Here is a 27,539-nt window from a genome sequence, read left to right as displayed (position 1 = left end):
CCCGGGCCCGCCGCGTTCCGCTGCCCGCGCTCCTCCTCCGCCGCGGCCTCTGTTGCTGAGTGGTGGCCGGGTATGGAGGCGAAGGCGGCACCCAAGCCAGCCGCAGGCGGCACGTGCTCGGTGTCGGCAGAGGAGACGGAAAAGTGGATGGAGGAGGCAATGCGCATGGTGAGGAGCCCGGGAGGTGGATGCTGCGGGGTGGGACCTTTCTCCAGCCCTCAACCCGACCCCGGCATTTGAGCAAACGTTCTTTCTCGTCACCATAATTTTTATGGCAGTCAGATGTTCTGGGTGAACAACTGGCTTTACTGCCTCGAAACTTTCTGTAGTCCATTCTCACAGTGGCTCTGGGCGAAGGAAGGGGAGGAAATACAGAAATTATTTGTTTCATTGGGGTGGAGTATGCTGCAGACTTAACATTCTGTCGCCGGCTGGCATGTGCTGCCTCCCTTTCCTTTCTGTGGTCACACACTCTCCAGTCTACAAAGTCACATTATTTGAGGTTTTGGCCCTTGGAACATGTCCAGCAGAAGGAAGGAAACAGAACGTTTCTGGTAGACAGCAGTATGGAAACAAGTCCCTGTACAATCGGCGTCTCGCATTCATTCATTATTTCCTCTGCCCTTTTACTTCCTTCCCTCGCTCCTTTCAGGACTGCGAAATAAAGGCGGCTTTCAGCAGAATGGTGTGTGCTAGCGAGCTTCTTAACTGGGAAAAAAGTTTGTTTGTAAACATATGTATTTACATTTTAATAACTGTACATACAGCCACGTGCCACACGACCTGTAGGTAAAGGTCGTTATCCTGGAGCATTAAATCTACTCACCTTAGCCCTATTGACCCATCCAAGTACTAACCAGCCCTGACCCTGCTTAGCTTCCGAGATCGAGGGACATTCAGGGTGGTATGGAGGTAGACAACACTAGTTTATGTGTAGACTTCTGGGCTAACCACTTTTGCTACCTTTTAAGTTGACCTTGGGCTAGCACATATAAATACATTTACATACGTTTACAAACAAACCTTTATCCCAGTTAAGAAGCTCGCTAGCACTTTTCAGCTCCATTATAATCTTATATGACCATATATACAGCGGTGGTCCTATAGGATTATAATGAAGCTGAAAAGTTCCTATTGCCTAGTGACATGTAGCCCTCCTAACAAGTACTTTTTTTCCTTTAAGACCTTGAAGAAACGCGTATATGCCAAAACCCAAGAAGAAACTGCCTCCTTAATCCTGTGTAGGAGGACGTAAACTATGGAATCACATCCCTAGGTGTTTATAATACAATTAAGAGACAAAAAATGTCAAAGCCAAAGAGGTCTAGAAATTCTTTGAAAACATCTACATGTTTAAAAAGATACAAAGTAGCATGGCCAGATGCAGTGGCTCATGCCTATAATCCCCAAACTTTGGAAGGCAGAAGCAAGAGGATCTCTTGATCTCAAAAGCTGAAGAACAGCCTGGGCAACATAGCCAGACCCTGTCACTACTAAATAAAAATTTAAAAATTAGTAGGGCATGGTGGCATGTGCCTGTAGTCCTAGCTACTCAGGAGGCTCACGCAGGAGGTTTGCTTGAGCCCTGGGAGATTGAGGCTGCAGTGAGCCGTGTCTGTGCCACTGTACTCCAACCTGGGAGACAGAGCCAGACCCTGTCTCAAAAAAGAAAAAAAAAAAAGACACAAAGTAAAGGAAATACAAAGAAGGAAAATATTTGCGACATATATAAAAGGACAGGTTTAATAACCGTAACATATAATTTATATAAAATCTAAGTACTTTCCGAAGTAAAAGGAAAGATGTATACTCTAATACTGAAAAGGTCAAAGGCTATGAATATATTTCTTTTTAAAATTTCTTTTTATTTAAAAAATTTTTTTTTTTGGTTTAGACAGGGTCTCTCTGTGTTGCCCAAGCTGGTCTTGAACTCCTGGGCCTAGGCAATTGTCCCACCTCAGCCTCCCAAAGTGCTGGGATTACAGGTGTGGGTCACCACACCTCACCTGAACATGATATTTCTAGAAGAAGTGACGAGTAGCCAGCAAATAAATGAATACACAATTTCACTATTAATGAAATTCAAATTAAAATGATACACAATTTTTCACCTGTTAAATTGGCAAAAGTGAAAGCAATTTTAATGCTTGGTGATAATAAGGGTGTGCATGTTTGAGGTGTTTGTTGGTTGGGAGGAGCTGAATTTAGAACACCTTTTTTTTTGTATGTAACATGTATATTACAGTTTTTATTTAATATGCTGATAAAGTTAACTCTAGTTAAGCCAAAGTTGAAAGTTTTAAGTTTAATTTACTTTTTTAAAATTATTATACTTTAAGTTCTAGGGTACATGCGCACAATGTGCAGGTTTGTTACATATGTATACATGTGCTATGTTGGTGTGCTGCACCTATTAACTTGTCATTTACATTAGGTATATCTCCTAATGCTATCCCTCCCCTCTCCCCCAACCCCACGACAGGCCCCGGTGTGTGATGTTCCCCACACTGCGTTCAAGTGTTCTCATTGTTCAATTCCCACTTATGAGTGAGAACATGCAGTGTTTGGTTTTCTGTCCTTGTGATAGTTTGCTCAGAATGAGGTTTCCAGCTTCATCCATGTCCCTACAAATGAAAAGGACGAGCTCATCCTTTTTTATGGCTGCATAGTATTCCATGGTGTATATGTGCCACATTTTCTTAATCCAGTCTATCATTGATGGACATTTGGGTTTGTTCCAAGTCTTTGCTATTGTGAATAGTGCTGCAATAAACATACATGTGCATGTGTCTTTATAGCAGCATGATTTATAATCGTTTGGGTATATGCTCAGTAATGGGATGGCTGGGTCAAATGGCATTTCTAGTTCTAGATCCTTGAGGAATCGCCACACTGTCTTCCACAGTGGTTGAACTAGTTTACAGTCCCACCAATAGTGTAAAAGCATAGAACACCCTTTAATTAGGACAATTTGGCTAGGTAAATATAAAAGGCCTTAAAAGTGAGCTTATCCTTTGATCCAGTAATGCCCTTTTTTTTTTTCCAAAGCAAAAATATTTTAATGTTTTCTTTTTCTGGTTATGTAAATAATTCATGGTCATAAAAAATTCAAACTATAAAAAAGGGTTAACAAATTATGTAAAAATTACCTAAAAGTCCTACTATTAGAGACAATACTATTAGTATTTTGGGAGCATCCTTCCATATCTCTGTGTCCGTATGTAAACAGCCATATGTACTTTTGCATAAGTGGAATTATATATTCTCTTTTTGATTATCAGCAGTTTTTTTTGGTAGTCTTGATATTAGTCACTCCTCCCTACCTCACGGTATTTCTGTTGCTATGGAGTGACTACCTAAAATGGGACAAAGGATGTATGTGCTTTGAAATTATATAGATATTCCTGTATTGCCTTCTAAAACCATGATGCCTAATATCGTAGCCACTAACCACATGTGTCTATTTAAGTTTAAATTAATTAAGGTGAAATAAAATAAAATCCAGCTCCTCGGTTGTATTAGCCACATTTCAAGTAGTCAGCAGCCACATATGACCACTGGCTACCGTATTGGACATTACAGATCAAAGGACATTTCCATCACTACAAAAGGATCTGTTGGATAGCATATAAGTTTATCAACTTTACTGCTTTTTAATAAAACCATTATTTTTCATGGCAGGTTTCTTTCTGAGAGCTAAGCATAGCATCATCATAGGTTATCGTTTTAATCATCATAGCATGTTCAGCATAGCATTCTAAAGATAGGCTTGGAAAAAAAAATTATGACTAAGTAATAGTGTTGCACTCTTGGTGTGTTCCAGATACTATGCTATGCACAGTGTTTTCATGTGGGCCATGTCATAAGCCCCACAGCAGCCCTATCAGGTGAGTATTATTATGGTCCTCATTTTCAGATGGGATATTGAAGCTGAGAAAGTTCAGTAACTTCCCCAAAGTTAGAGAGCTGGTAAGGATAGGGCTGTGACTTGAGCCCTGTCATCTGCTGTTAAATACTGGCCTGGCCTGCCCCTCAGTGTTAGGTAGCTCACTGCTTGCCATATCCTCTGCTCTCTTTCTTCCTTTTCAGTTTCCTTACCTGAATACTGTGTATCTACTGTGTAATTTAATTGAACATTTAGATTTTTTCTTCTGTGAATTGCCGAGGCATATACTTTGCCCAATTTTATAATAGTTTGATTTAAAAAAATCGCACTGTAGGAGCTCTTTGTATTTTATAGCTGTTTCTAGGAATAAATCACAAGGAAGCAATATAAATATTTATATAGAGAAGTTCTTCACTTGTTTATAATAGTGAAGAATTTGAATCACTTGAATGTCAAATAATAGGAGACTAGTTGGTTGAATCAGATATGTTCATAAGGAGAAATACTGTACAACCTTTACAAAATCACGTGATGAAAAAATATTACCCAATATAGGGAAAGGTTAACCATACATTTCTAAATGAAAAAGGCAGACTGCTGAACTGTATATATAGTGTAAATCTATTTGACTCTTTAAAAACTGTAAATATGTGTATGCAGGGCATAGGAAAAAAACGAAAAAACCTCTGTTGCCTCAGAATAACAGGGATTATATTTTGGGGTATTGGGATTCTTAGTGGGTTTTTTTTTTTTTTTTGATACATGAGGGTTTTTTTTTTTTATCCCTAAGTTCTCCACCTTGAACATATCTTACTTTATAATTAGGAGAAAAGAAAGATTGACTATATATATATAGAAAAAAAGTTGCAAGTTTTCTAGAAAAAAAGTCAATTGTATTTTTTTGTAGTATGCATTTTTGGGGCAGTTGGTATTAATATAACATTATGCTAGGCTCTGAAGGAAATTCGAAAAGAAAGCAAACACCACAGACACCATTTCAACAAATATGGTATGATTACCATTTCAACAAATGTGGTATGATTAAGATTTTGCTATGTGTTAGACCTTGTGCTGCGTGCATAGGCTGCAGAGGTGAGCAAGAGAAGCTTCATAGTGCCTGGATCTAGTGCTTGCCTTCCAGGAACATACTGTTTAATTGATGAAATTAAACCAAGCACAGATGAAAAGGCTGGTAAGTAACATGTCCAAAGACCACAAGAGAGAGATGTAAAGTGCTGTCAGATAACAGCTGGCAAGGTCCTTCAACACATCCGTTGAGATAAATGATAGAATTCCTTCTAAATTTTAAGGAACCAAAAGGATGTGGGCTGGTGGAAAGGAAGGGTTGATCCAAGCAAAGATACTGTCATGTACAAAGAAGAGCTTTGTTTTGGGTTAGAAGGAGATCTAGCTATCTGTCTAGAACAGGGCTCCCTAACCTCGGGCTAAGGTTTAGGGGGATCTATGAACCCTGAAACTACATATAAAATATTATGTGCATGTGCCTTTTGCAAGTGAGACAGTCCATAACTTTCATCAGAGTCTAAAAGGGGATTTCTGCTCTGAAAAGGTTAATAACCTAAATGAATAATAAAAAGTTAGGTTGGTTCGGCTGGCCAGTGGGAGGATGGGTGATAGTTGGGAGACCTTCAGTGCCATATTGAAGAATTTAAAGGTGATGGAGTAAAAACATCATCACTTTTTAAACCCCCAAAGTTAAACTATATAACTTTCTGCTAATTACTCAGAGAGTAATCACTCAGAAGAGAGTAATTAGCAGAAACAGTTATATAGTTTAACCTTTTGGACAGGATGATGTTCTACCTGAGAGTTGTTCTGGCTAACTTGTTTGTTCCCCCTAATTTTTTATCTTTATAGGAAATATTTCTTTAAGGACTCATCAGACTCTGTGCAAACAAGGTCTGTTTCCATCTCTCCCCCTTTTATCATGACATCACTAGAAAGCAGTTTATAGTAGTAATGTCTTTGGAGAAAATAATAAACTATGAAGTCTCTTCCATCTAGGTGCTTTCATTATCTGTAACTGGGCAGGCCCTGACTAGAGAAAAAAAAGAAATTATATTCAAAGACAAAATAGAGACCAGCGTTTGGGCTGGGAAGAACAGAGATTTTATTCTTTAATTTTGAAGGTTGGTCATTTGTTACTTTACTCAAGACCTAGTAGCTATTTTTAAATAATATCTGACCTTGGTCTTTCCCCCTCAAAAAGGCAAGGAAGGTTAAATTCAAAGCAACCTGCACAAATTTCAGACCCATTTTGCCTGAGCTTTTTTGCATTTGTGAAGAAGTGATCAGACTTGACAGTACAGTTGTTGGGAGTGTTTGAAAGTATGATATGGGTATGGGGTGAAATTGATTTCCAGCTTAATTAAATCTATTGTGAACTTGTTAATGAAGCAAACCTATGTGTTAATAGTTGAAAAGGAGTTCCCCTCAACTCACTTCCATGGGACTTTGTGTTATTCTCACCCCCACCCCCCTGCCTACCATTCCAGTTGCTTACCCACTCATCCTCATCATGACAGGCTCGGCCATTCCTCATCAATGACGTTATTTGTCTCTCTTAGGAGGACATTTGTGATTACATTTAGGGCCCACCTGGATTTGGGATAATCTCTCCATCTCAAGATCCTCAACATATATTTTTTGCAGGAATAAATGATTTGTCTTTTCTGTGTACCTGGATCTCTGTGTCATTCTACACTTACCTTAAATAAAATTCTTAGTATAATAATTGCCATAGCTACACTGGTCGTTAGCATTTCCATTCTCCTTAACTGTCCGTCTTCTTCTTGGCTTTCTTCTCTATAGTAGCTTATGGTGCATTTGTCTGTATTAACCAAACCTCGGAACTCTTCAAGCCTTTTGAACTTGCATAAACTGCTTTAACCAGTATCACAGAACTGGGACACAACCAGCCTGTGGATAGTTCATAAAACAGTCCTGAATGCAGTCTTATTGCATCAGATACTGTCTTCTCACATCTCTCCATGCCCCATCTCTGCCCCACCAACCAGATGGAGAAAAGAGAGGCCCAGTTTGCTCCTGCTGTGGGCTTCTCCTGTTTCCTGTAATGGCCAAATGAAGAAAAAGTGTCTGTTGAGCATGGTGGGAGTAACTGAGGAAATCCTGTATGCCTTATAATAGGAAGTTGTCACTAGTTAAATAAAGTAGAACTGGGAGTAAGAGACTAGTGCAGGAGACAGAAGACACTGTTTTAACAATGCCTTCAACTTTGCACTTTATATGCCCTATGATGTGTATAAGTACGTGCACTTAAGTGAGAATCAAGTTTTCCAAAGTCTCTTCAGGGCTGCCACAGTAAGGAATACCTTGCCTTTCCGGAAACGGCTGTACAGCAGTTATATTCTTTTGACTGCATTGAGATGGAAACGAATGTACACTAGTCTAAGGGTTGTACTCTTCCCTTATTCTGCCTCTCAGAGGCAGTATCAGGTTATACTGAGGCATAACGTGCCTGCTTAAGCTCTCCGCCTGAAGGTAGAGTTAATTTTCCTAGGGCCCAGGGCTGCTATCATGGGGCAAGAAGAAAAATGAATGGCCTGTGATAAGGGGAACTTTGAGAATATAATAATTGGTTTGCCATTCCTGGGATGGTAGTCATGGAAGTGTTCCTAAACTTGTTTTTCTCACTGATTTTTTTCAGTTGAGGTATACTTTATATACAGTGAGATGCACAGGTTGTAAATGTATCCTTCAGTCTCTTTTGAATAATACAAACATCTCTATAATCCATGTCTTTATCAAGATCCAGAAAGTTTTCACCACCCCAGAAAATTTTTTTGTGTACCTCCCCAATCAATCTGCACATCCTCCTCCATGAAGCAACCACTGTTCCAGTTTCTGTCATTGTAGTTTAGTTTTATCTATTCTGGTACTTTGTGCAATAGGAATCATATAGTATGTGTGCTTTTGTGTGTGACTTCCTTTACTTAGCATGTCTGTGAGGCTCATCCATGTTGTCACAGTATCAGTAGTTCCTTTTTATTGCTGACTAGTATTCCATTATATGAATAGGGCACAGTTTGTTTATCCATTTTCCTGTTGATGGCCACCTGTGCAGTTTCAGGTTTTGGCTATTAACATTCTTTTTCAAGGTTTTAGTTCTTTTTTAAGCTTTCTTTCTTCTTTTTTTTTTTTTTTTGTAGACACATATTCCCTTGTTTTAAATACTTAGGAGTGGAATTTTGTTATAGACTGTGTGTGTGTTTATTTTTAAAGAAATTTCCAAAACGTTTCTCATAATGATTGTACCATTTTACGTAGAGTACTTCTAAACTCTTATTGTCTCACATAGAGTAGAAATTGTGGGACAGGGTGACATCCAGTCTGGTTACCTTTAGCTATTGGGACTCTAGAGGATAATTTCTATAATTTTTAGAGAAGCAAAGGAATTTCAATGAGGAAAGGATTGTAATAAAGTATTTATAAGTATTATTTATTCCCCTACCTTTTTGCAAATATGTATTCTATCTCTGAAAAGACACATAGACCCTGGCACTTTAAGAACAGTGGTCAGTCACAGTCTCCTTTGATTGCATCTATTTCCAGTGAGAAGAAATCAGGGGCTCTGGACCTATCGAGGGGATTTTTTTTGAGTCTCCCTTAACATGGACACAACACAGAACACGGGCACTAAATACCGTAATGGAACTATATTCCAGAAAAGGGAAAGCTGCACTTCTTTATTTCAGTCTTTGTACATGTGTATCTTGTTCATGCTGCATCTCTTTCTTTCCTATACTCTTTTCAAGTATGGAGTATTACATCTTATATTTTCCACTTTGTGTTTCAGGCCAAAGAAGCCCTCGAAAATACTGAAGTTCCTGTTGGCTGCCTTATGGTCTACAACAATGAAGTTGTAGGGAAGGGGAGAAATGAAGTTAACCAAACCAAAAATGTATGTGAGTTGAGCAGTATAATTGCAAACATACGGTAGTGATGGGTGGACTGGAGAGAATTTGCCACAGTTGGTGTGAAGGTGAGACTGAATATAGTCCCGTAGCTGCCAGTGGTGGGTAGCTTTTCTTAATGTCTCTCTTTTTCAGTATTATTTTCTTCCTGATTTTGAAAGTGATACATGCCGTTTTTTTTATTGTGGAAAATTCAGAACAATTTAATGAAGCCATAAAATCTTAGTGAATAATTTTCTGTTTCATGGAGTTTTACTCTAATGCTTGAGTGAAACCCAAGAGGGGATTTTATTTCATCAGAATGTCAGCATGGAAGAAATAAGTCTGTCTCTACTTTAAGCCAATCTAATATATGAAATTTTCGTTTTACAAAATAGGTCAATTTAACTCATAATGCATTCCTTTTTTAGTATCTTTAAATAATATTTTCATCCTAGTAAATTAAAAAAGTATCCTCAATGTATAGCTTTGGAGGGAGGTGTGAGGATTATATAAAGGAAGCTATTTCTGTATCAGATAATTCAACAAAATAGGGTCTTCAACACCAACTGCCTCTGTACCTACATGTAGTATGTACATTTTAATAGCTTATATGACTTTTATTGTGGTTAGGTTGGGAAGTTCATGGTTCAAGGCAATGCTTCTTAAACGTGGTATCACAATAGTGTGTCATGATAAGTATACTTGGGAAGTATAAGTAAACTACCAAATTTTATGATTACAAAAATTCCTAGGTGGACTCAAAGATCACTTATACCTGTAATGCCATTCACACAGACTTTTATCTTGTCATGTGATTTTGGGAGCCAGAGAATAAGCTGATGTTGATACCAGTGCTATGGGAACTAGTTCATCTATCAATCACATCTATTGAAAAGAAAACTGATATTTAGCAAAACACGTGTAAAATAGGAATCCAGATTCACAAATCATTTATTTACTTATTTGTTTTTGGCCATAAAATAGAACAGGATTATATTTTAATACATAACTTCTGTACAACCAAAAAAATAAAACACCACAGTAAAATAAACAGGAATAAACATGGTATTTCATTTGCAATGCTTGACAAAACGTTCACATCCTTAATCAGAAATGAGCTCTTAGAAAAAAGTAACAAAGAGACTAATATTACAAGGGAAGTGAAAATAAAAGGAACAGAGGAAAATGAAATAACCAATAAGGCTATATGAAGATGATCTAACTTAACTTTAGCAGAAGAAAAAAGCAATTTCTTTGTAACATTACATTATCAGTGATTAAAAATACTGATATCTAATGTTTGAACAGTTTTAGGAAATGGGAAACACTCAAACACTGGGAAAGCTTACATCGATTATAGGAAATTTACTCAAAAGGTAGATTTTGCATATACTTCGCCCCAGCAGTTACAATCAATAGGAACTGTTCCAACAAAGTAGTTGGACAATTCAGATTTATATATAACCATGTTCACTGCATAGAAAATCTGTAGTTAATATGTCAGCCCCCAAAAAACTTTTTTATCAATTTGCTTATGAAAAATAGTAGATCGAAGTGTAGAATTAGAAAGAAAAAAAGCACGTAAATAAAAATACAGTATTTCACAAAATTCTTTCTCCTTTGAATTCTTGAAAAAGACAACTTTTTAATGAATCGGTTTTAAATTTGCCCTGTAATAAGTGAGAAGCATGAATATATGTAAGTCATACTTTTTTATTTATTTATTTATTTATTTTTTACTATGGAAATGCTTTAATAGAGGTGAACACACAGCAAGAACAGCAAGTGCCCACACAGACATGGCTATCACAGAACACATTGTGGGTAAATGAGAATTCATACCGCCCCCACCCTTAACCCAGTAACAGAAGGCTCTAGGCCCGCATTTCCTCAGTCCACTCCTCAGACTCTCCCTCCTCCTCAACAGTGGCATCCTGATACTGTTGGTACTCTGATACCAGGTCATTCCTGTTGCTCTCAGCCTCAGTGAATTCCATCTCATTCTTGCCCTCGCCCGTGTACCAGTATGGGAAGGCCTTGCACCTGACCATGGCTGTGAGCTGCTCTGAGACGTGCCTGAGCAGCTCCTGGATGGCCATGTTGTTACTGATGAAAGTGGTGGACATTTTTAGCCCTGGGGATGGGATGTCCCAGAAAGCTGTTTTCCCATTGTAGGGAATCCAGTCAGCAAAGTAGCTGCTGTTCTTGGTTTGGACATAAGCATTTTCTCCTCTACCTCCCTCATGGACATCCAGCCCCTGAAAATGGCAGCCTCTGTTAGGTAGAGGCCATACTGGGGGTCATAGGCAGCCATCATGTTCTTGGCATCAGACATCTGCTGGGGGAGTTCAGCCACTGTCAGGGCCTTCTTTGTTGTTTTAATGCTTATTTTGAAATAACTTTTTAAAATTTCAAATACAGAAAGTAGAAGCAGTTCTATTCTCATTTCTCTATGCAGAACTATTAAAATTTTGCCATATTCCAGTTTTCTTTCATATGAATCATATAACAATATACAAATATATACAGTCTTTTAATTTTAACTCACATGTACAATAATTTCAAACAATGTTAAAATAATTACCATTAGAACACTGAGAAGTATTATTTAACTGTCAGGGTAGTCATTCCCATATAGAATTAACATTTTTAAATTAGCCATTACCTTTTCAGTTAGAAAAAACAGAAGCATGTACACATACTTCTGCAAACAATTAGCTGATGTTTGTTGAAAAATGACATAATTTTAAATATCAATTTAAAATATTGTAAAACATACAAAAATTTTTTTGAAAAATGTTTTGAAGAATTTTTAAAAATGTTTTAATTACATTCATGTTGAATCACAAAGCAGTTATTAAGAGGATATTAAAACATGAGATTAGTAATAAACATAATACAGCAATTAATGAATGTATAGATACTTAGGAGTAGAATTCTTTATTTTAAATTGTGGTCATATTTTCCAATTTGCATTTTGTGTATGACATCTTAAGACGAGAACTTTGAATGTCCTAACAATATCCATCTAACCCCATCCAGTGACTGGGGTTTCTTCTGTATGCTGAAATTAACCCGGGTTTATTTTGTTATTCCATGTCATAAAGAAAATATCTATAACTACAGCATAGAAAGACTCTTGACCCCAAATGAGAAGACCTGAGTTCTACTTTTGGATCTGATACCACCACCACCACCCAGTCGCCACCACCACCTCCTCTCCCAGCTGTATGTGATTAACACATGCCACCACCTCCTCTCCCAGCTGTATGTGATTAACACATGCCAGCTTTGCTTAGCTTCTTTTTCTTTAGTAGTAAAAGAGTTGACTGAGATGATTGAGTTCAGCAATTGTTTATTGAGAGCTATAGGGAGATTTGATTCCATAATTCTACATCTGATTTTTTGAAAGCACGTAAGTTGGGGAAACCCTTTTTTTTTTTTTAAACTCTACACTTAGTTTTGGTGTGCAGCCAGGTTTGGGAACCTCTTCTCTAAAGTACCTTCCATCTCTGGTAATTAATTCTGTGATTCACCCATGTAGCCCCTTGGCCAGCTCCGCTCCCATCTGCCTCTAGCTTCCGTGGCATCTTGGGCCACTGTGCTGGCACTTTTCATACCCTGCCTTATCTCACACGTAAATGAGCCCCACCAGATTTTATGCTTGTTGAGGACAGAGACTTTTTATCCTACACAGAATTTATTTAGCCCAGTGGCTTGTGCGTAGTTAGCACTCAGTGTAAATTATTGATAAATGCTATTGTCATGAATATTCTAAATAATTATTCCATATAGAATCTATGATTCACTTTAAGCTATTTTAGTAAGGGAGAAAGAAAAGGAGACAAGAGCTAGCAGAGTACATGTGTAGTATTATGTGGCACCATGCTTCATGTGATTCAGATTTATAAGGTTTATAAGTGTAGATACCAGTGTATACCATTTTACATATGGGGAATCCTAGACTTACAGAAGTTAAGTTACTTGCCTAAGTCCACATAATTAGTAATGTCACTGTCAAGATTCAAATTTAAATGTAGTCAATTCCACATGCTATGTGATTTCTCCTATCCTCTACTGCTTCCCATGATGTGTCGGAGACCAATACCAAATCTCTACTTTTCTAGAGTCTTCCGGTATATAAAACCTCATTCCCCAAAAGTGTAAGAGATGACATTCCAGTAAACTTAATGTAGATTTGCTTGGAGTGAGGTCAGTGACAGCCTTGAACATATATTTGAAACTAGAGCACAAGCTTATGAAAATTTTGCTTCCCCTGAAATATTCAGAAACCATAGACTTTATCTTTTTTTCTTTGTTTTTTAGACTTACTTTCTCCATGGCATTTTTATTGAAAGAGTTTCCCCTAAGGCACTTAGGTACCTAACTAAAAATACAGCATGATTCCTATGGCATCTCTGATTAGGTATCTTTCGCAAGTGAGGTTATGGTACTTGAATTGGGGAATACGTTGTCCACTGCTAAGGGTGTCTTGAAACTGTATTCATTAAAATATTGGCAGAAAGGATAGGCACATATTTTGTACTTAGTTTTTGTATATTTGTAAAACAGTAGTCACATGAAGCAAACAGCATCAGTGCAAGCCCCTTTCTCTTTTCAGGCTACTCGACATGCAGAAATGGTGGCCATCGATCAGGTCCTCGACTGGTGTCGTCAAAGTGGCAAGAGTCCCTCTGAAGTATTTGAACACACTGTGTTATATGTCACTGTGGAGCCGTGCATTATGTGTGCAGCTGCTCTCCGCCTGATGAGTATCCTTTGACTTCATGAGTTAATGTATTATACCATTCGTGTGAACAAGAGAGTGGCCAAACACATAGGCTGTTTTCCAAAATATGAAAACACAGACTTAGGAAACACCTTGTAAAATATAGTGTATCTTAGCCAAAAAAAGGAAAGCTTTTTAAAAAGTAAAATGACCTATTTCTTTTCATATCAATAAACATAGAATGATTAAACAATCTAGAGAAAGAAAATATTAGAACTGTCTTAAACAGTTATATAAAGATAAATCATAAATTAAGTTGAAGTGGATTATAAAACAGTTTGCAAAGGAAAAGTCCTAAAGAATATGCAGCTAAGTTTTGCCTTTGGATAATGGATTATGAGTGATTTAAATTTTTTTTTCTCTGTTTATCTGTTGGTTTGTTTGCCATGAATATCTATTACAATGTATCAAACATTATCAGTAAAAAGTAAATAAGAAGTAAGAAATCCTTTATGATACTCTAATTGTAAACGGAAAATGAGTAAAGTTACAGCTCTTTGGATTGTCTTGCATGGATTAAGCAACTTAAATAGTGCAGAGACTCTGTAGGGACTTCTAAAGATCTTTTTAAAAAATTATTTGAAAATTGAAAAACTCAGTTTTTTAGTTCCTTATTTTTTATGTACTTATTTTACTATGTATGGATGGATAATTTTAACACTTTAAAAATAATACAGAGGTTTTTGGGTATGATAAAATGTACAGTCTCTATAAAAGGGTTGTTATGGGCAACTTAGAATTCTCTCCTCATCCTGCCTTACAGAGTGGCTAAGCTTTAGTCTCTTCTGTATTAGGGCACAGGTTATATTTTATTTGGGGCAAGAACAGGGAAGAATCTGTTTTTTTTAAAAGGTGAAAATCCCTGGATTAAATTTCTGCATCCTTTCTGGCTCTGACTCCCTAATGATTCTGAAAAAGTGATTTAGGAAAGAGCAGAGAGAGCCCTGAACTGTGAACATTAAGCAACCACATACTCAGTTTTCATTCTGTTTGCAGTTGTTAAATGTCAATTTCTCAATACTTTAACCCCTTTTCTTCTGTGTAACTGGATTGTATGGTTTGTAAGACTAATCCTAAGCTTCACTGTTTTGAAGAGTAGCATGAGCTTTCCTCTCCAGGATGGCTAGTATAAACCTACTCTGATTTTGTCACGATACATACTTGAACTGTACATTCTATGCAGAACCTTAATTCTGTCTTATAAATCCCGCTGGTTGTATATGGCTGTCAGAATGAACGATTTGGTGGTTGTGGCTCTGTTCTAAATATTGCCTCTGCTGACCTACCAAACACTGGGAGACCATTTCAGGTAATACAAACTGCTTATGCTTTTTCTTTCTTGCTAATTATTTTCATCTCTTTATGGGCTTGTGAATAACTAGTGTGTGGCCAGTATACGAAGAAACCATGATAGAATCAGACATCTTGGATCTCAGGTCCTCTGGTGGAGTTCATTTATGCCTCAGTATAAGATGACAGGGAAGAGTTTCTGGATGAGTGCCTACCTCTCTTCATTAACAGACTCCCTCCTGAAGGAGAGTCCACCCTTCCCAGCTGACTCCGAACACTCTTCACCAACACCGTTAGGTATGCCTGAAGACACTCTCTCTGTTGGAGTTTTTATTCAATGAACGTTACCAGTTCTATGCTCTACCAAGTTTGGTGACGCTTGGCCTGTGTCAGTGACGCTAGAGACTATTTACAGCACACACAATATTTTTGCACAAATTTAATCATTTTGCCTGATTGCCACATCCTGATTTTAGTATCTAGCAATCACTGTATTTTCATGTTTTTTTTTCTGTCTTTTTAATGTCGAAATTTCCCCAGACTTAAGAATCCATGTCTTTAATCTCCTAGAAATTCTCCTTTCCCTTTAATCTTGCCACTTTTCCCAAAGTTTTTAAGGGTCAGACTATGAACAAAAGGAATTTGTATTTCAGAGTTTGGCCTGTGACTATACCCCTACTTTCATTGATTGGTTTGATTGTTTTTCTCTCCAAGATGTAAGGTTAATGTAAAAGTATCATGCTTTAAAAAGAAAAAGCTTTAACAGATGCTGGATATGGCTGGGCAGTTCACTTCAAAAACCTCAGGGGTTCCTAGAATACTTTAAGGACCTATGAAGGACTAAATTTGGCGGAGTCTCACTGAGAACGAGTTTTTAAAACGTTCGTGAGTTTTCTAGCTCAACATTAGCTTTCCTATCAACTTCTGTACATTTGAGAATAGATGCTGTTTAACATTACATCAGAAAAGAAATTGTAATGCAATGATGGAGAGTAAAGGATACAATTGGTTTGATCATTAAAGACATTTAGAAAGTGATTTGATTTTTCCAATCACTTCTGTTAGTAGCTCAAATTTTGCTTACATAACTCTTTGCAAATGAATTGCTGACTCCATATTTCCTTTATGAGAGTGATCTAAATAATTTTTCAGTTTCTGGGCAGAACAAAGATGAGTCTTTTGATGTCAGACATAGGTGGAATATTTCTCTCCAACATGTCAGTGACATGAGGGCACAAACACAGTCCGTTCTCACACATCTTTGTAGTCGATGCAGCAGAACCCAAACAAGTTCATTTGCAGTGTGTATACCTAGCCACATCGGCTCAGCTGCAAATCAATGCCTGCGGCTTGCAGCCATATCTCCAGGCTGAATGCCAAATTATGGTTTTTTTAAAGGTGCTTTTAGATTCTAAGGAAAACAGTGGTGGCCCAGGCTCTGAATGCTGGGTATTCTTTTTTTTTATTCGTCTGGGCTTAGGAGGCAGCAGTTAATTGGGAGGTGGGATACTGTTTCTTACTGCAGAATTACAGATTCTTTTCATACTGTATTATAAGCAGCATTAAAATTTGTAGAGGCCTACAGAACTATTGTTTTCAAAGAAGATGGTGATTAATTGTAACACCTGTTCTGTTTTTTAAAATTTTTATTTTATGGCCGGGTGCAGTGGCTCACGCCTGTAATCCCAGCACTTTGGGAGGCCAAGGCGGGCAGATCACGAGGTCAGGAGATCAAGACCATCCTGGCTAACACTGTGAAACCCCGTCTGTACTAAAAATACAAAAAATTGCCAGGCATGGTGGCGGGCGCCTATGATCCCAGCTACTTGGGAGGCTGAGGCAGGAGAATGGAGTGAACCTGGGAGGCGGAGCTCGCAGTGAGTGAGCCGAGATTGCACCACTGCACTCCAGCCTGGGTGACAGAGTGAGACTCTGTCTCAAAAAAAAAAAAAAAAATTATTATTAATGTGTGCTTTTTATTAACGCCACAAATTTGTTGCTATAATGGATACTTGAAAATATAAATAATAAGTTATCTTGGTGTGTTAGAGCAGTGCAGTTTCCTTCGAGGCCTGTAACTCAGCGGTTCTCATCCCTGACTGCCCGTTAGAATCAGAAGGAGGCTTCTGCGCCTGACTCTGCTCAGTCCCTGCTGCAGACCATCTGAATCAGAAGGCAGGGGGCCAACAGTGCTGTGTTTCCAGAGAGTTCCAAGCGGTTCTCCTGAGCCACCATGGTTGAGAACCACTGCTCTCATCCCAAGTAAGAGGAGAGGGTTCTGAGTGTGCTAGTGGAGTGGAGGGGGACCTCTGGGGAGCTCCAGCACTTAATACAGCAGGAAGCAGAGAGCAGCTGTGACGGGACTGGCTGGCAGTGGTTAGGATGGTGAAACACTGAGAAGCCAAGGGAGGCAAGAGCGGTCAGACAGAGCAGGTGTGGCCAGTTGCCTCCAGGACTGCAGAGTTGAGGAATCTGAAAGGAGGCCAGTGTTTTGGTCAGTAGGGACCTGGGGATTTCTGAGAGGGCAGACTCAGTGAAGTGCTGGGAACTCAAGCCAGTGAAGATGAGGCCACTGAGGAGTGAAGGCAGGAGCAGGGTGTCAGCCTTTGACGGGACAGGGTGGATGGAAGGTTATTTGTTATGGCGAAGGTTTATTCGGGTGTCAGAGGCCCAGGCAAGGGCAGACTGAAGACACAGGAGAATGGGAGGTTTGTTCTGAACAGCATCTCACAGGAGCTGGTCCTCCTGTCCTCTGTGCCTGTGCTTTCTGGCTCCTTCCTTCCAGATGCTCATTGTGTCACTTCTTGCACTTCAGATGGGTGCATGGTTTTAAGTCCAAACTCTTCTGACAAGCTTTCAAAGCTGTACGTGTTTTTTACCCCGTTTTTTGTCTTTCTTTCCTTATGCTTCCTTAATAGTCACCTCCTCCTCTATCAGCTGATTTCCTCACACACAACCCAGGCTTCTTCTTGCCCTTTCCCTGAAATGCTCTGCTTAGCCTCTTTAAATATTCTCTATCTCTAAGGCAAGTTCGTTTCATGTTCTTCAGGTAATATTTCATATGATAACACTCCTTACTGATATCACAATTTCTTATTTATTCTTTCACATGTTATGATTTATTTTCCCCAGTTAGATGCTAAAGGTAGAACAAGCTGAATTTTATTTTTTAAAATCCTCTGTAGCAAGGGTTGATAAACTTTATCTGCAAAGGGTTAGCTAGTAAATATTTCACCCTTTGTGAGCCACTTATGTCTCTGTTGCCTAGTCTTTTTTTTTTCTTTAACAAAGCTCTTAAGATATAAAAACCATTCTTAGCTCACAATTCTCAGCTATGGAACGGATTTGGTCCACCAAGTATAATTTGCCAACCCTAGCTCTATAGCATAGAATGCTTAATGGGCCACTAGTAAATAGGAGCAGATAAAAATAACTAATGCTTAATGAGCACTTATGATGTGCCTGGTATTTAACAGGTATTATCTCACTTAATCCTCACAAAATCCCTCTGAAGTAAGTGCTATTATTGCCAGCATTTTATAAATAAGGCATGGAGAGTTTAAGTGCCTAACCCAAGATCACAAAGCTGGTAACTTCTATAATAGTTGATGGATGAATAACAGTTGATTGGGAGTGATGCCTAACTGAAGCTATATATCAAACATCTTTTGGAAGTGTACCTCCTTACCCATGTTACTAATATCCCCAAAGTTTATTAACATCTGAAATCTGTTTACATAATCATGTATATATATGTTGTTTTATGGGATACAACACACATTTTCATAGGCCTATGTTTATTCTCAACTTTCTCATTCCATCAGTGTATCCCTGGATATCGGGCTGAGGAAGCAGTGGAAATGTTAAAGACCTTCTACAAACAAGAAAATCCAAATGGTCAGTTTTCTTTTTTTTTTTGAGACGGAGTCTCGCTCTTTCGCCCAGGCCAAATGGTCAGTTTTCTATTGTAGATAATGTACTTCCCTTAAATCCATACAAAGAGAGTCTGCTATGAGCTTACCTCTTCACTTTCTTTTTCTTTTCTATTCTTTTCACAGCACCAAAATCGAAAGTTCGGAAAAAGGAATGTCAGAAATCTTGAACATGTTCTGGTGAAAGAACCAAGTGACCCAAAGTGACCTGGACAAGGTTCATAGACTGAAAGCTGTTGACATCGTTGAATCCTATGTTTATATATTGTTTTTAATCTGCGGGAAAATGGTGTCTCTCATCATTTGCTCTGTTAAGGGAACAAATTAGCACTTTTTAGAAGTCTGACAATTGTAAACAGTTATTAGCTTTTCCACAAGCTGATTCCCATTTTAAGATGAGGGAAAATTAAGGTTTGAGGTTTTAGAAATTAGCAAGTAGTACATACCCCTCTAGCCACAAGTGCCCAGTCCAGGCAAGTGCTGACTTTTTAGAGAATGTGTGGCCAGACCCAGGGACCTGGAGTGTGTCTGGACTGCAGTTTGCCACCCTGAGAACACCTCCTCCAGGACTGGCATTTCAGAGTCAGATTCTTCATTTTTTTGCAGCTGCGATGTTCTCCCAGGGCACTGGGGGCTGTGACTTCTCTCTAAATTGTATATAAGTTGTGTATATAGAGATCATAATTATATGGTCCTTAGAAAAGACTTTGCTTTTATAAAGCATTTAGAGAAAATGCATACTTTTAAAACAAGTGCTTGAGTTGTCACTTAAAAATTATAGCATATTGCTATAATAAAACCTTATTTATGTCTTATTTGAAGATGAATAGTCTTAAAAGATAAAGACATAAATGGGACAATTGTTATTGAGCAAAAGACCAAATTATCCCGCCCTCGTGGAGCTTATATTCTAGCAAGGGGAGATGGATATGATAGATTACACAGTTTATTGGAGGACAATAAGAGTTACGGCAAAAAGCAAAAGGAACACAGGGTAAAGGGGATCAGTGCCATTTGGTGGTGAGAATGCTGACTGAAAAATAGAATGGTCAATTTAATCTGAAACAAACAGTTATTTCTTTTAAGATCCATATAATAAATTTAAAATCTAAAATGTAAAACTTTGAACACAACACTGGAAAGGGTATCCACAGCAGGAAGTCCCCAGTTCACCTCCCTGACTACAGGGCAGCTTTGCACAACCCCACTGGGCGCACTGTGTGCCTCTGCCCAGAAGGGGGCCTCGCCGTTCCACCAGAAGCTCAGCTCCAAGCCCTGGAGGGGCTGCTGCTCCTCAGTTGCATTTCTTCAGTAGATTCATTTCCTTGATGCAAAGCATCTGTATTTGTTGGTTCTGTCATTTGAGCGATGTCTCTGACTTGTTTGTTTTGAATTACATTACAGGCTGGAATGTAATTGTGGTGAAAGTATTTTTATATTGCTGAGAGTAGCAGCTAATCACAGTTACATGCTTCAGAGGACTTATAATTGCTTGGTTTTGTGTGTGTGTGTGTGTGTGTGTGTTTTTAACTGCATTTGAAAAGTTTTATGGAGAATATGCATGATTTTAAATCTGTGATAATGTTACGTGCACCTTCAATTTCATCCACTTTAAAAATTATCTTCTCATTAAATTTTAGTGCTTTGACTAGTTTGTTCCTTTTTGCAGTTGGTCGTAATTCATTTCTGGCTTCTTATGCTTTTCTGCAAGCAGATTTCATTGCATTTATTGTGTTCATATCATTTCCTTGGGGATTATTTGTAGGACAACCAACCTGGAGTTTTGCCTCTGTGGAGTACCGCCCAGTAAGTCTGGCTGAGCATCTTATGTCCAGTAGGTTCTTGGTAAACATTTGATAAATGAAATTACTGATTGAAATTTGGGGAAAAGTGAATAATAAGACTATCTAGGACAAAAAGCCAAAGCCGAAAATAGTATATGAGTATTCTAGCCCAGAGACTGTCACGACTAAAAGAATCAAGGAAATAATAAAATGATAGACAGGGAAGAATAGAAAAGACTTAACAATACACATATGTTCCATCTTTGCTGTTTTGGAGAATGGTGGGTAAGTAGTGTTTCCTGATTCTGAAGCATAGCTGAACAATTTAATTGTGGTTTAGCGCCTTTTTGGTTCCCTCTTCAGTGATTGACCTATCGAAAATCTGTCCTAAATGTTTGGACTGGGGCACAGTTCCCTCCATCACTTTGGGGGAAAATCATTAATATGGCATACTGCAGATTGGAGGGCAGGACCACTGAGGGTGTCATAGACATTAGCTCTGTGGAATTCTGCTAGCAATTTCCAAGTGATGATGAGGAATTATAGATATATGTTGAGGTCATTCAGCTTCCTGAGTACCACATTCCCCAGCTACTTAGACATGGGTTAAAATATTAAGATGTCCTAGTTCAAAAGCTTGAATTCAATTGATTGATACTGATAGTGCCTGTCCAAGAGACCAGCTGAAAGATTTGTTTTGTGTACAAAATAGTTCTGAAAGTGGTGAGATACAAAAAGGTTTTAGAATCACTGCCCTGTTGAGAGAAGTTAGGGGAAAATGATTACATTTAGAAGCTGCTAGAGTTATCCAGTGTTTGCTGGTCTTTGCAACAAACTGTGGAGAATGGGTGGTATGTAATGCTTTGGTAGGCTTCAATCACTGATAAAAGATCATGTTAAAATATCTTTGTGCTTTCTTGTTACTTGGCACGACCATCTTTTCCTGTGTTGTATTTGGAGTATCATGGAAAGAAAATAGATGGCCAAGAGCTTCAGTGTAGGCAAGAACTCTTAATTTTTCTTTAAACTTTTTACTAGGAAAAGTATACACACACACACACACACACACCATGGCCCTTTACCCTGAAATGCTTCAGTATAGTTATTGACTTAAGTAAATTTAACATTGATATACTTGAATCTATCATTTGTATTCCAGTTTTGTCAGCTGACCCAATAATGTCCTGTAAAGAAGTTCTCCCACTGCCCTATAATCCCAGGTCCAGTCTAGGGTCCAGCATTACATTTACTTGTCTTGAATCCAGCATTTTTTTTTTTTTTTAGGTAGGTCTTACTCTGTCGTCCAGTGGCGTGATCACAGCTCACTGCAGCCTCAACCTGGCTCAAGCAATCCTTCCTCCTCAGCCTCCTGAGTAGCTGGGACCACAGACTCATGTCACCACACCTAATTTTTGTGTGTGTGTGTAGGGACAATGTCTCACTATGTTGCCCAGGCTGGTCTTGAACTCCTAGACTGAAGCAGTCCTCCTTCCTTGACCTCCCAAAGCACTGGGATTATAGGCGTGAGCCTCTGCACCTGTCTGCTTTTGGTTCTTTTAGTCTAGAACATTTTCACTGGCTTTCTTTGTCTTTTATGACATTGACATTTTTAAATAGTACAGTCATTTTGCCTCCTCTCCGTTTTCTTCTTTTTTAAATAATAGAATGGTCTTTGTTTTAAATTTATTTGATGTTTTCTCATGATTAGATTCAGGTTCTGGGTGACATTAAGTTCCTCACAGGATATCACATCTGGAGGCACACAAAGGCTGTCACACCAAGGTGATGTCAATTTTGGTCATCTGGTCAAGGTGTTGTCCTATTCCTTCACTATATAATTACTTTTTTTCTCTGTTGCAATCAATAAGCAGTCTGTGGGAAGAGGAGCTGTTACATTTTAAACAGAAAATGTATTTGACACTGATGGAAAGGAGAGGAGGAAAATTAATGACATAAATTTCAAAGCAACTATTAAATTATTTGATTGCATTCCTCCTCTTTTACTATGTCTGCCAAAATTGATTAAAAAAATATTTCTAGTAAGAATGTTTTAAATAGTGATATCTTAATAAGCATCAAAATTAAGCCTGAGAAATAAATTATTTCCTTCCTAATTTCCTCCTCAGCAAAAGTAACAATTATATAAATTTCATTATGCCTGATAAGATAGGCTTTTGGAAAATAGACCTAAGATGTTTCTGATACTGCAGATGACCTGTGGTGATCCAGCGGGATAAAGACTCTAGGTAGGTTGTCATTTGGTCATAAAATATGAGTTATCTTGGGTTTCCATAGAGACATCTAGACTTAAAATGTTGTAAGCACTGCTACTTTCAAAACGTCAGTAAAAATAGCAAAAGCCAAAGCTCTTGAAAAAATTACTTAAATCTTTTTTAAAAGTAGTATAGCGCCTTGTTAAAAATCTGTGGTGATGCCAAAGCTTGTCTTTCCCAGTGGTCCTATGTGAACTGGCCTTGAATAGCCCCAGGGAAAACAGACACCAGGAACTGGTTTCTCTGCGTTTTGGCAAAGGAATAAGACTACATTGACTTCATCTATGAAGACAACTGCCAACTATTTCCTTTGTAAATTGCTAATTTTGTGTAGTGAGGAAAGGAGCGATGGGCGACATGATTTTTATGGGTTAGACTGGTGTAAGTTCTGCTGAAAGTTTGACATCTTTAGGATCTTACATTTTCTTCAAGTTGAGCTAATAAAAACAGGCTTGTGACTATTTCTCACCAGATTTCTAAGTAGATATTGGGTTGAACACCACATATCCATGACTATTAAGGAGGCTTCATGGTGTAGTTTGACAAAGGCTCTCTTGACCAAACTTCAGTCAGGCCCTGAGTCCTCTTTTCAACCTGGCCTCCACCTTGGCCCCCATTCTTGATGGGCCTCTACAGCCCAGCTTTAGCAAGAATCCTGCTAAGCCAGTTTAGAGATAATCCCCCATCCTCAATATCTATGAAATTTCTCATCCCCTACTTTCGATGTATAAGTCCTTGGCCTCCCTTCAACGAGAAGCCTGTTAAGTTCATTTTGAAAGAACTCTACTCTTGATATCTCCTCTTAGTAATTTTCTAATCACTGACCCCCTCACTCTGCCCATTAGTTATAAACCCTGACATGTTCTGGTTGTATTCAGAGTTGAGCCTGATCTCTTCCTCTTGTTGCGATAGTTTTAAAACCTATCACTGTAGTCCTGAATTAAGTCTTCCTTACCTTAACAAGTGTCAAAATAAATTTTTCTTTAACATGTTGAAGCATGAACTTGAGAATCTAGAGCAGGAGTCCACAAAGTATGGCCCGTGGGCCATGTCCAGCCCCTACCTGTTTCGGTACCACTCGTGACTTAAAAATGGGTCTTACAATTCTGAGTGATTGAAAAAAAATCAAAAGAAGGATAATATTTAGTGACCCATGAACCTTATATGGCAATCAAATTTCAGTGTCCATAAATAAAGTTACATTGGATGACAGCCATGCCCATTTGTTTCTGTGTTGTCTGTGGCTGCTCTTGTGCTACAATGGCAGAGTTGAGCAGTGGTGACAAACCATGTGACTCAAAGCCTAAAATATTTAGCGTCTGGCCCTTCAAGAAAATGTTAGCTGCCCCTGGTCTAGAGTAGGTAAAAGGCTGAGATTGGAAGCTGCTTGTTCAAATTCTGTGATTGGAACCGAATAATGTGGCTCATTGTGCAGCTCATTGTGAATTGCTTCAGTACCACAGTTTTGTTTTTTCCTTTTGAACAGTTGGTCTATAAATGTAAAGGGAAAATCTAAGACAACAAAACATGTTTTTTGGCTTAGAATGTTTTATTTCCTTATATACATTTTAAGAGAGTGGCAAGGAGAAAAGATAACGTATCATTTTATTTGGGTTTAGAATAAATAATACATTTTATTTATGATCATCATGTTTTAAAATATTATTTTCTGTTACTATCTCTGTTTTACATCAAGTAAGCTGAGGCACAGGGAGATTATGTAACTTGCCCAAGGTCACAGAGTGCTAAGTGATCACATCACTCAGAAGGAGCTAGTTAAACCAATGTAATAGCCTTCAAGTTTTAGTGGCTTAGAACAAAAGCTTATTTTTCTCATGCCTTGCTTCTTGTCCATCTCAGGTCAGGCCAGGAGCCTAGGCTAAAGGAAACTCCACCACCAGGACATCAGCTGCTGTGGCCAGAGAAGAGAACATGGTGAATAATGCTTCATACCTTAGGGCAGGGCTTCTCAAACTTAAACGTGCATAGGCATCTCCTGGGGAGCTTATTAAATTCACATTCTGATTCAGGAGGTCCTGGAGGGCCTGAGATGCCATGTTTCTATCAACCTTCTAGGTGATGCCTATAGTGCTGGACCATGGGCCACACTTTGGGTGAGGAGGGCTTCCTGGCTTTTGCCCAGAAGTGACACATCACTTTTGCTCTCAAAAGAATTCAAGTCACATGGCCATGCCCAACTTCAAGGCAGCAGATAATATAATCCATTATCTACACCAGGGAGAAGAGAATTGGAATTTTTGTGAACAGCTCCAATGAAGAGCAAACAATGTGAAGCTAGGATCTGAATTCAGGCAGGCTGGCCCCGGAGTCTGTGCTCTTAATTGTAACTATATACAGTCATGGGTCTTGGTCCATTCTCTATAAAGAGAATGCCTGCCAGGCAGACAGCCAGTCAGGGAGTTAGAGTTGACTTGTGTGACTTGACATGGGTGACTTAGGCAGCTTTAGAGTTCAGTGCAGCAGTTCTCAGCATGGTGCTGCAACTCTGAAATGTTTCAATTCATTTTTTTATCTTAAAGTGCCAACATTTATGAATTATTTTTAAATTAAAAACATAGCTGGGAGCGGTGGCTCACACCTGTAATCCCAGCACTTTGGGAGGCTGAGACAGGTGGATTGCTTGAGCTCCTGAGTTCGAGACCAACCAAAGCAACATGGCAAGACCTTGTCTTTACAAAAAAATACGAAAAATTAGCCAGGCATGGTAGCACGCTCCTGTAGTCCCAGCTACTTGGGAGGCTGAGATAGGAGGATTGCTTGACCCCAGGAGACAGAGGTTGCAATGAGTACCTCTGCACTCCAGCCTGGGTAACACAGCAAGGCCATGTCTCAAAAAAAATTAATTAATTAATTATTTTAAAAACATACCTTCTAGTAGAATCAAGCCTCTATACTCTCTCATCTAACATTTTGCTATGCTTTCTTGTTTTGGAGAAGGGGAAGGGTTAAAGGCTGGAGCTGCTGGTCTAGAAGAGTCCTAGGCTTGTAGTCAGCACAACAAACTCAATTCCCAGATGGTGTTGGCTGAGAATATGCAGATATGAGCCTGCTGCCTGTACCCATAACTGGGAACTTCTAATATGGTCATAAACTACTGAGTATTGTGTGTGGGAGTGGTGGGTCTCAGGCCCACATTAAAGTCTTAAATAGAGAAAAATGGACTGGGTTGCTGTCAGCAGAGTGCTGAGTGAATATTACATCTCCTTTGATTGACCTTTTGATGCCCACGGAAAGCCCACGTCCCGTGCCTTCATCCACCCACTTTGCTGTCAGTTCCCAGGCTGAAATGAGGAGGGACTCTCGGACTGAGCAAGGTCTCTGTCTACCTCATGGAAAACCTGATCTGGAGATGACACTTGGAATAAAATAAGATTACTCTTCCATTAAAAGGAAATCCACCCAAAAGAGAGAAATAGTGGTATATTTCAGTTTTACATAATAATTTCTTGAGATAAGATAACCCATTGCATTAGTTGATTCAGTTACCAATTTAGCTAAGTGTGAGGGAGAAGATGGGCCTTGACTTTCTTTCTTTCAGAAAATCAAGTTTGCCATATTGAAAAATGCTGTCAGCTCTGCCCACCGGTTCTGTCATTAATCATGGGAAGAGCTGATCAGGTTTTGATTGTTTCTCCAGAGGCACTTTTGTCATATAATGCATATATTTCAATTAAAATATGCAGGAGAATGCAAAGTTAATAATTAAGGGAAAATAATCCAGTGTTGCCATTGCTATTAATTACTTAAACTAAAACCTACAGTGTGATTTTTAAAAATTAATGGAACAGATAGAATTCTACTGTTTGCTAGTTTTAATCCTAATCTCAGAAGGTATTACCAGTTATCTCTCTTGGCTGTTCGTGCCCTTTGGAAATGACCTATTACTAACTCCACCAGTAATCCTGACTTAATATGCAAGTGCTGTCAGCTCTTAATCTAGCCTGGGCTGGCGTTGGTAGAAAGTCGTTTCTTTCAATGACATTTCTATATTGGAGGCCTGAATAAATGAAAGATGTCTGATTTTTATGTCAGCAACATCACCATCATGATTCAAATGCTAAAGAATTTCAGGAAAGATTAAATTTGCTCTTGACCTGAGAGGAGTCCCATCCTCTTAGTGATGAGTTCCACAGGTAAGCCTGATACACCGCCTGGGATTCTCTTATCCTAAGCACATTAATCAGCTTCATAGACCTCAAAGATTATGTTACTTTTCCCCCTCAACTTTCCACAATCTCTGTAAAATCTTTCCCAATTACTCCAGCCCACAATGATCGTTTTCTTCAAACTCCTACTTAGTGTCACATAGTTTAATACTCAATTGGTCTCTAATTACAGTACTTAGATTGTAAGCTCCTCAAAAGCAAGGATTTAGCCCAATTATAGGCCCAGAGGTGGTTTCTGTGAATGCTGAGTGATGGATTTGCAGTTCTGGATGGTTTTCCAGTAAGCAGGACAAATGGGTGAATTGGCACCACCGAGAGGATGCTGTCGCAGATTACTGAGCAGGCCCTCTGTTTACCGGGGGCTTTGCAAAGGCCATAGCTGCCAAACAGTTGGCCAGCCACAGTGGCTCAGCTTAGGCCCCCAGATGTTTTCCTCCAGCCCATTTCTGCCCATTGGAAAC

The 27,539-nt window shown here is 38.7% G+C and overlaps 1 protein-coding gene across 2 annotated transcripts; it reads left to right on the top strand.

The window, feature by feature from the left end:
* The first annotated feature begins 53 nt into the window (after positions 1-53).
* Positions 54-22,409, top strand: ADAT2 (adenosine deaminase tRNA specific 2). 2 transcript variants are annotated; one of them, XM_032160674.2, is made up of 6 exons: positions 54-168; positions 8,724-8,828; positions 13,445-13,595; positions 14,815-14,921; positions 18,727-18,799; positions 18,961-22,409. In XM_032160674.2, the coding sequence occupies exons 1-6, from the start codon at positions 73-75 to the stop codon at positions 19,002-19,004; spliced, it is 576 nt and encodes a 191-aa protein (XP_032016565.1). In that variant the 5' UTR covers positions 54-72; the 3' UTR covers positions 19,005-22,409. The 2 variants fall into 2 exon arrangements, 1 of the variants encoding a protein (XP_032016565.1); XR_009212522.1 differs by lacking the exon at positions 18,961-22,409 and having other exon boundaries at positions 14,815-15,199; positions 18,727-18,794.
* The last annotated feature ends 5,130 nt before the right edge of the window (positions 22,410-27,539 follow it).

This window comes from Hylobates moloch, unplaced genomic scaffold (assembly GCF_009828535.3).
Source record: "Hylobates moloch isolate HMO894 unplaced genomic scaffold, HMol_V3 SCAFFOLD_2, whole genome shotgun sequence".
NCBI classification, from domain to species: Eukaryota; Metazoa; Chordata; class Mammalia; order Primates; family Hylobatidae; genus Hylobates; species Hylobates moloch.
Note: the sequence above shows the minus strand (reverse complement) of the source record. Positions and strands in the feature narration are given on the sequence as shown.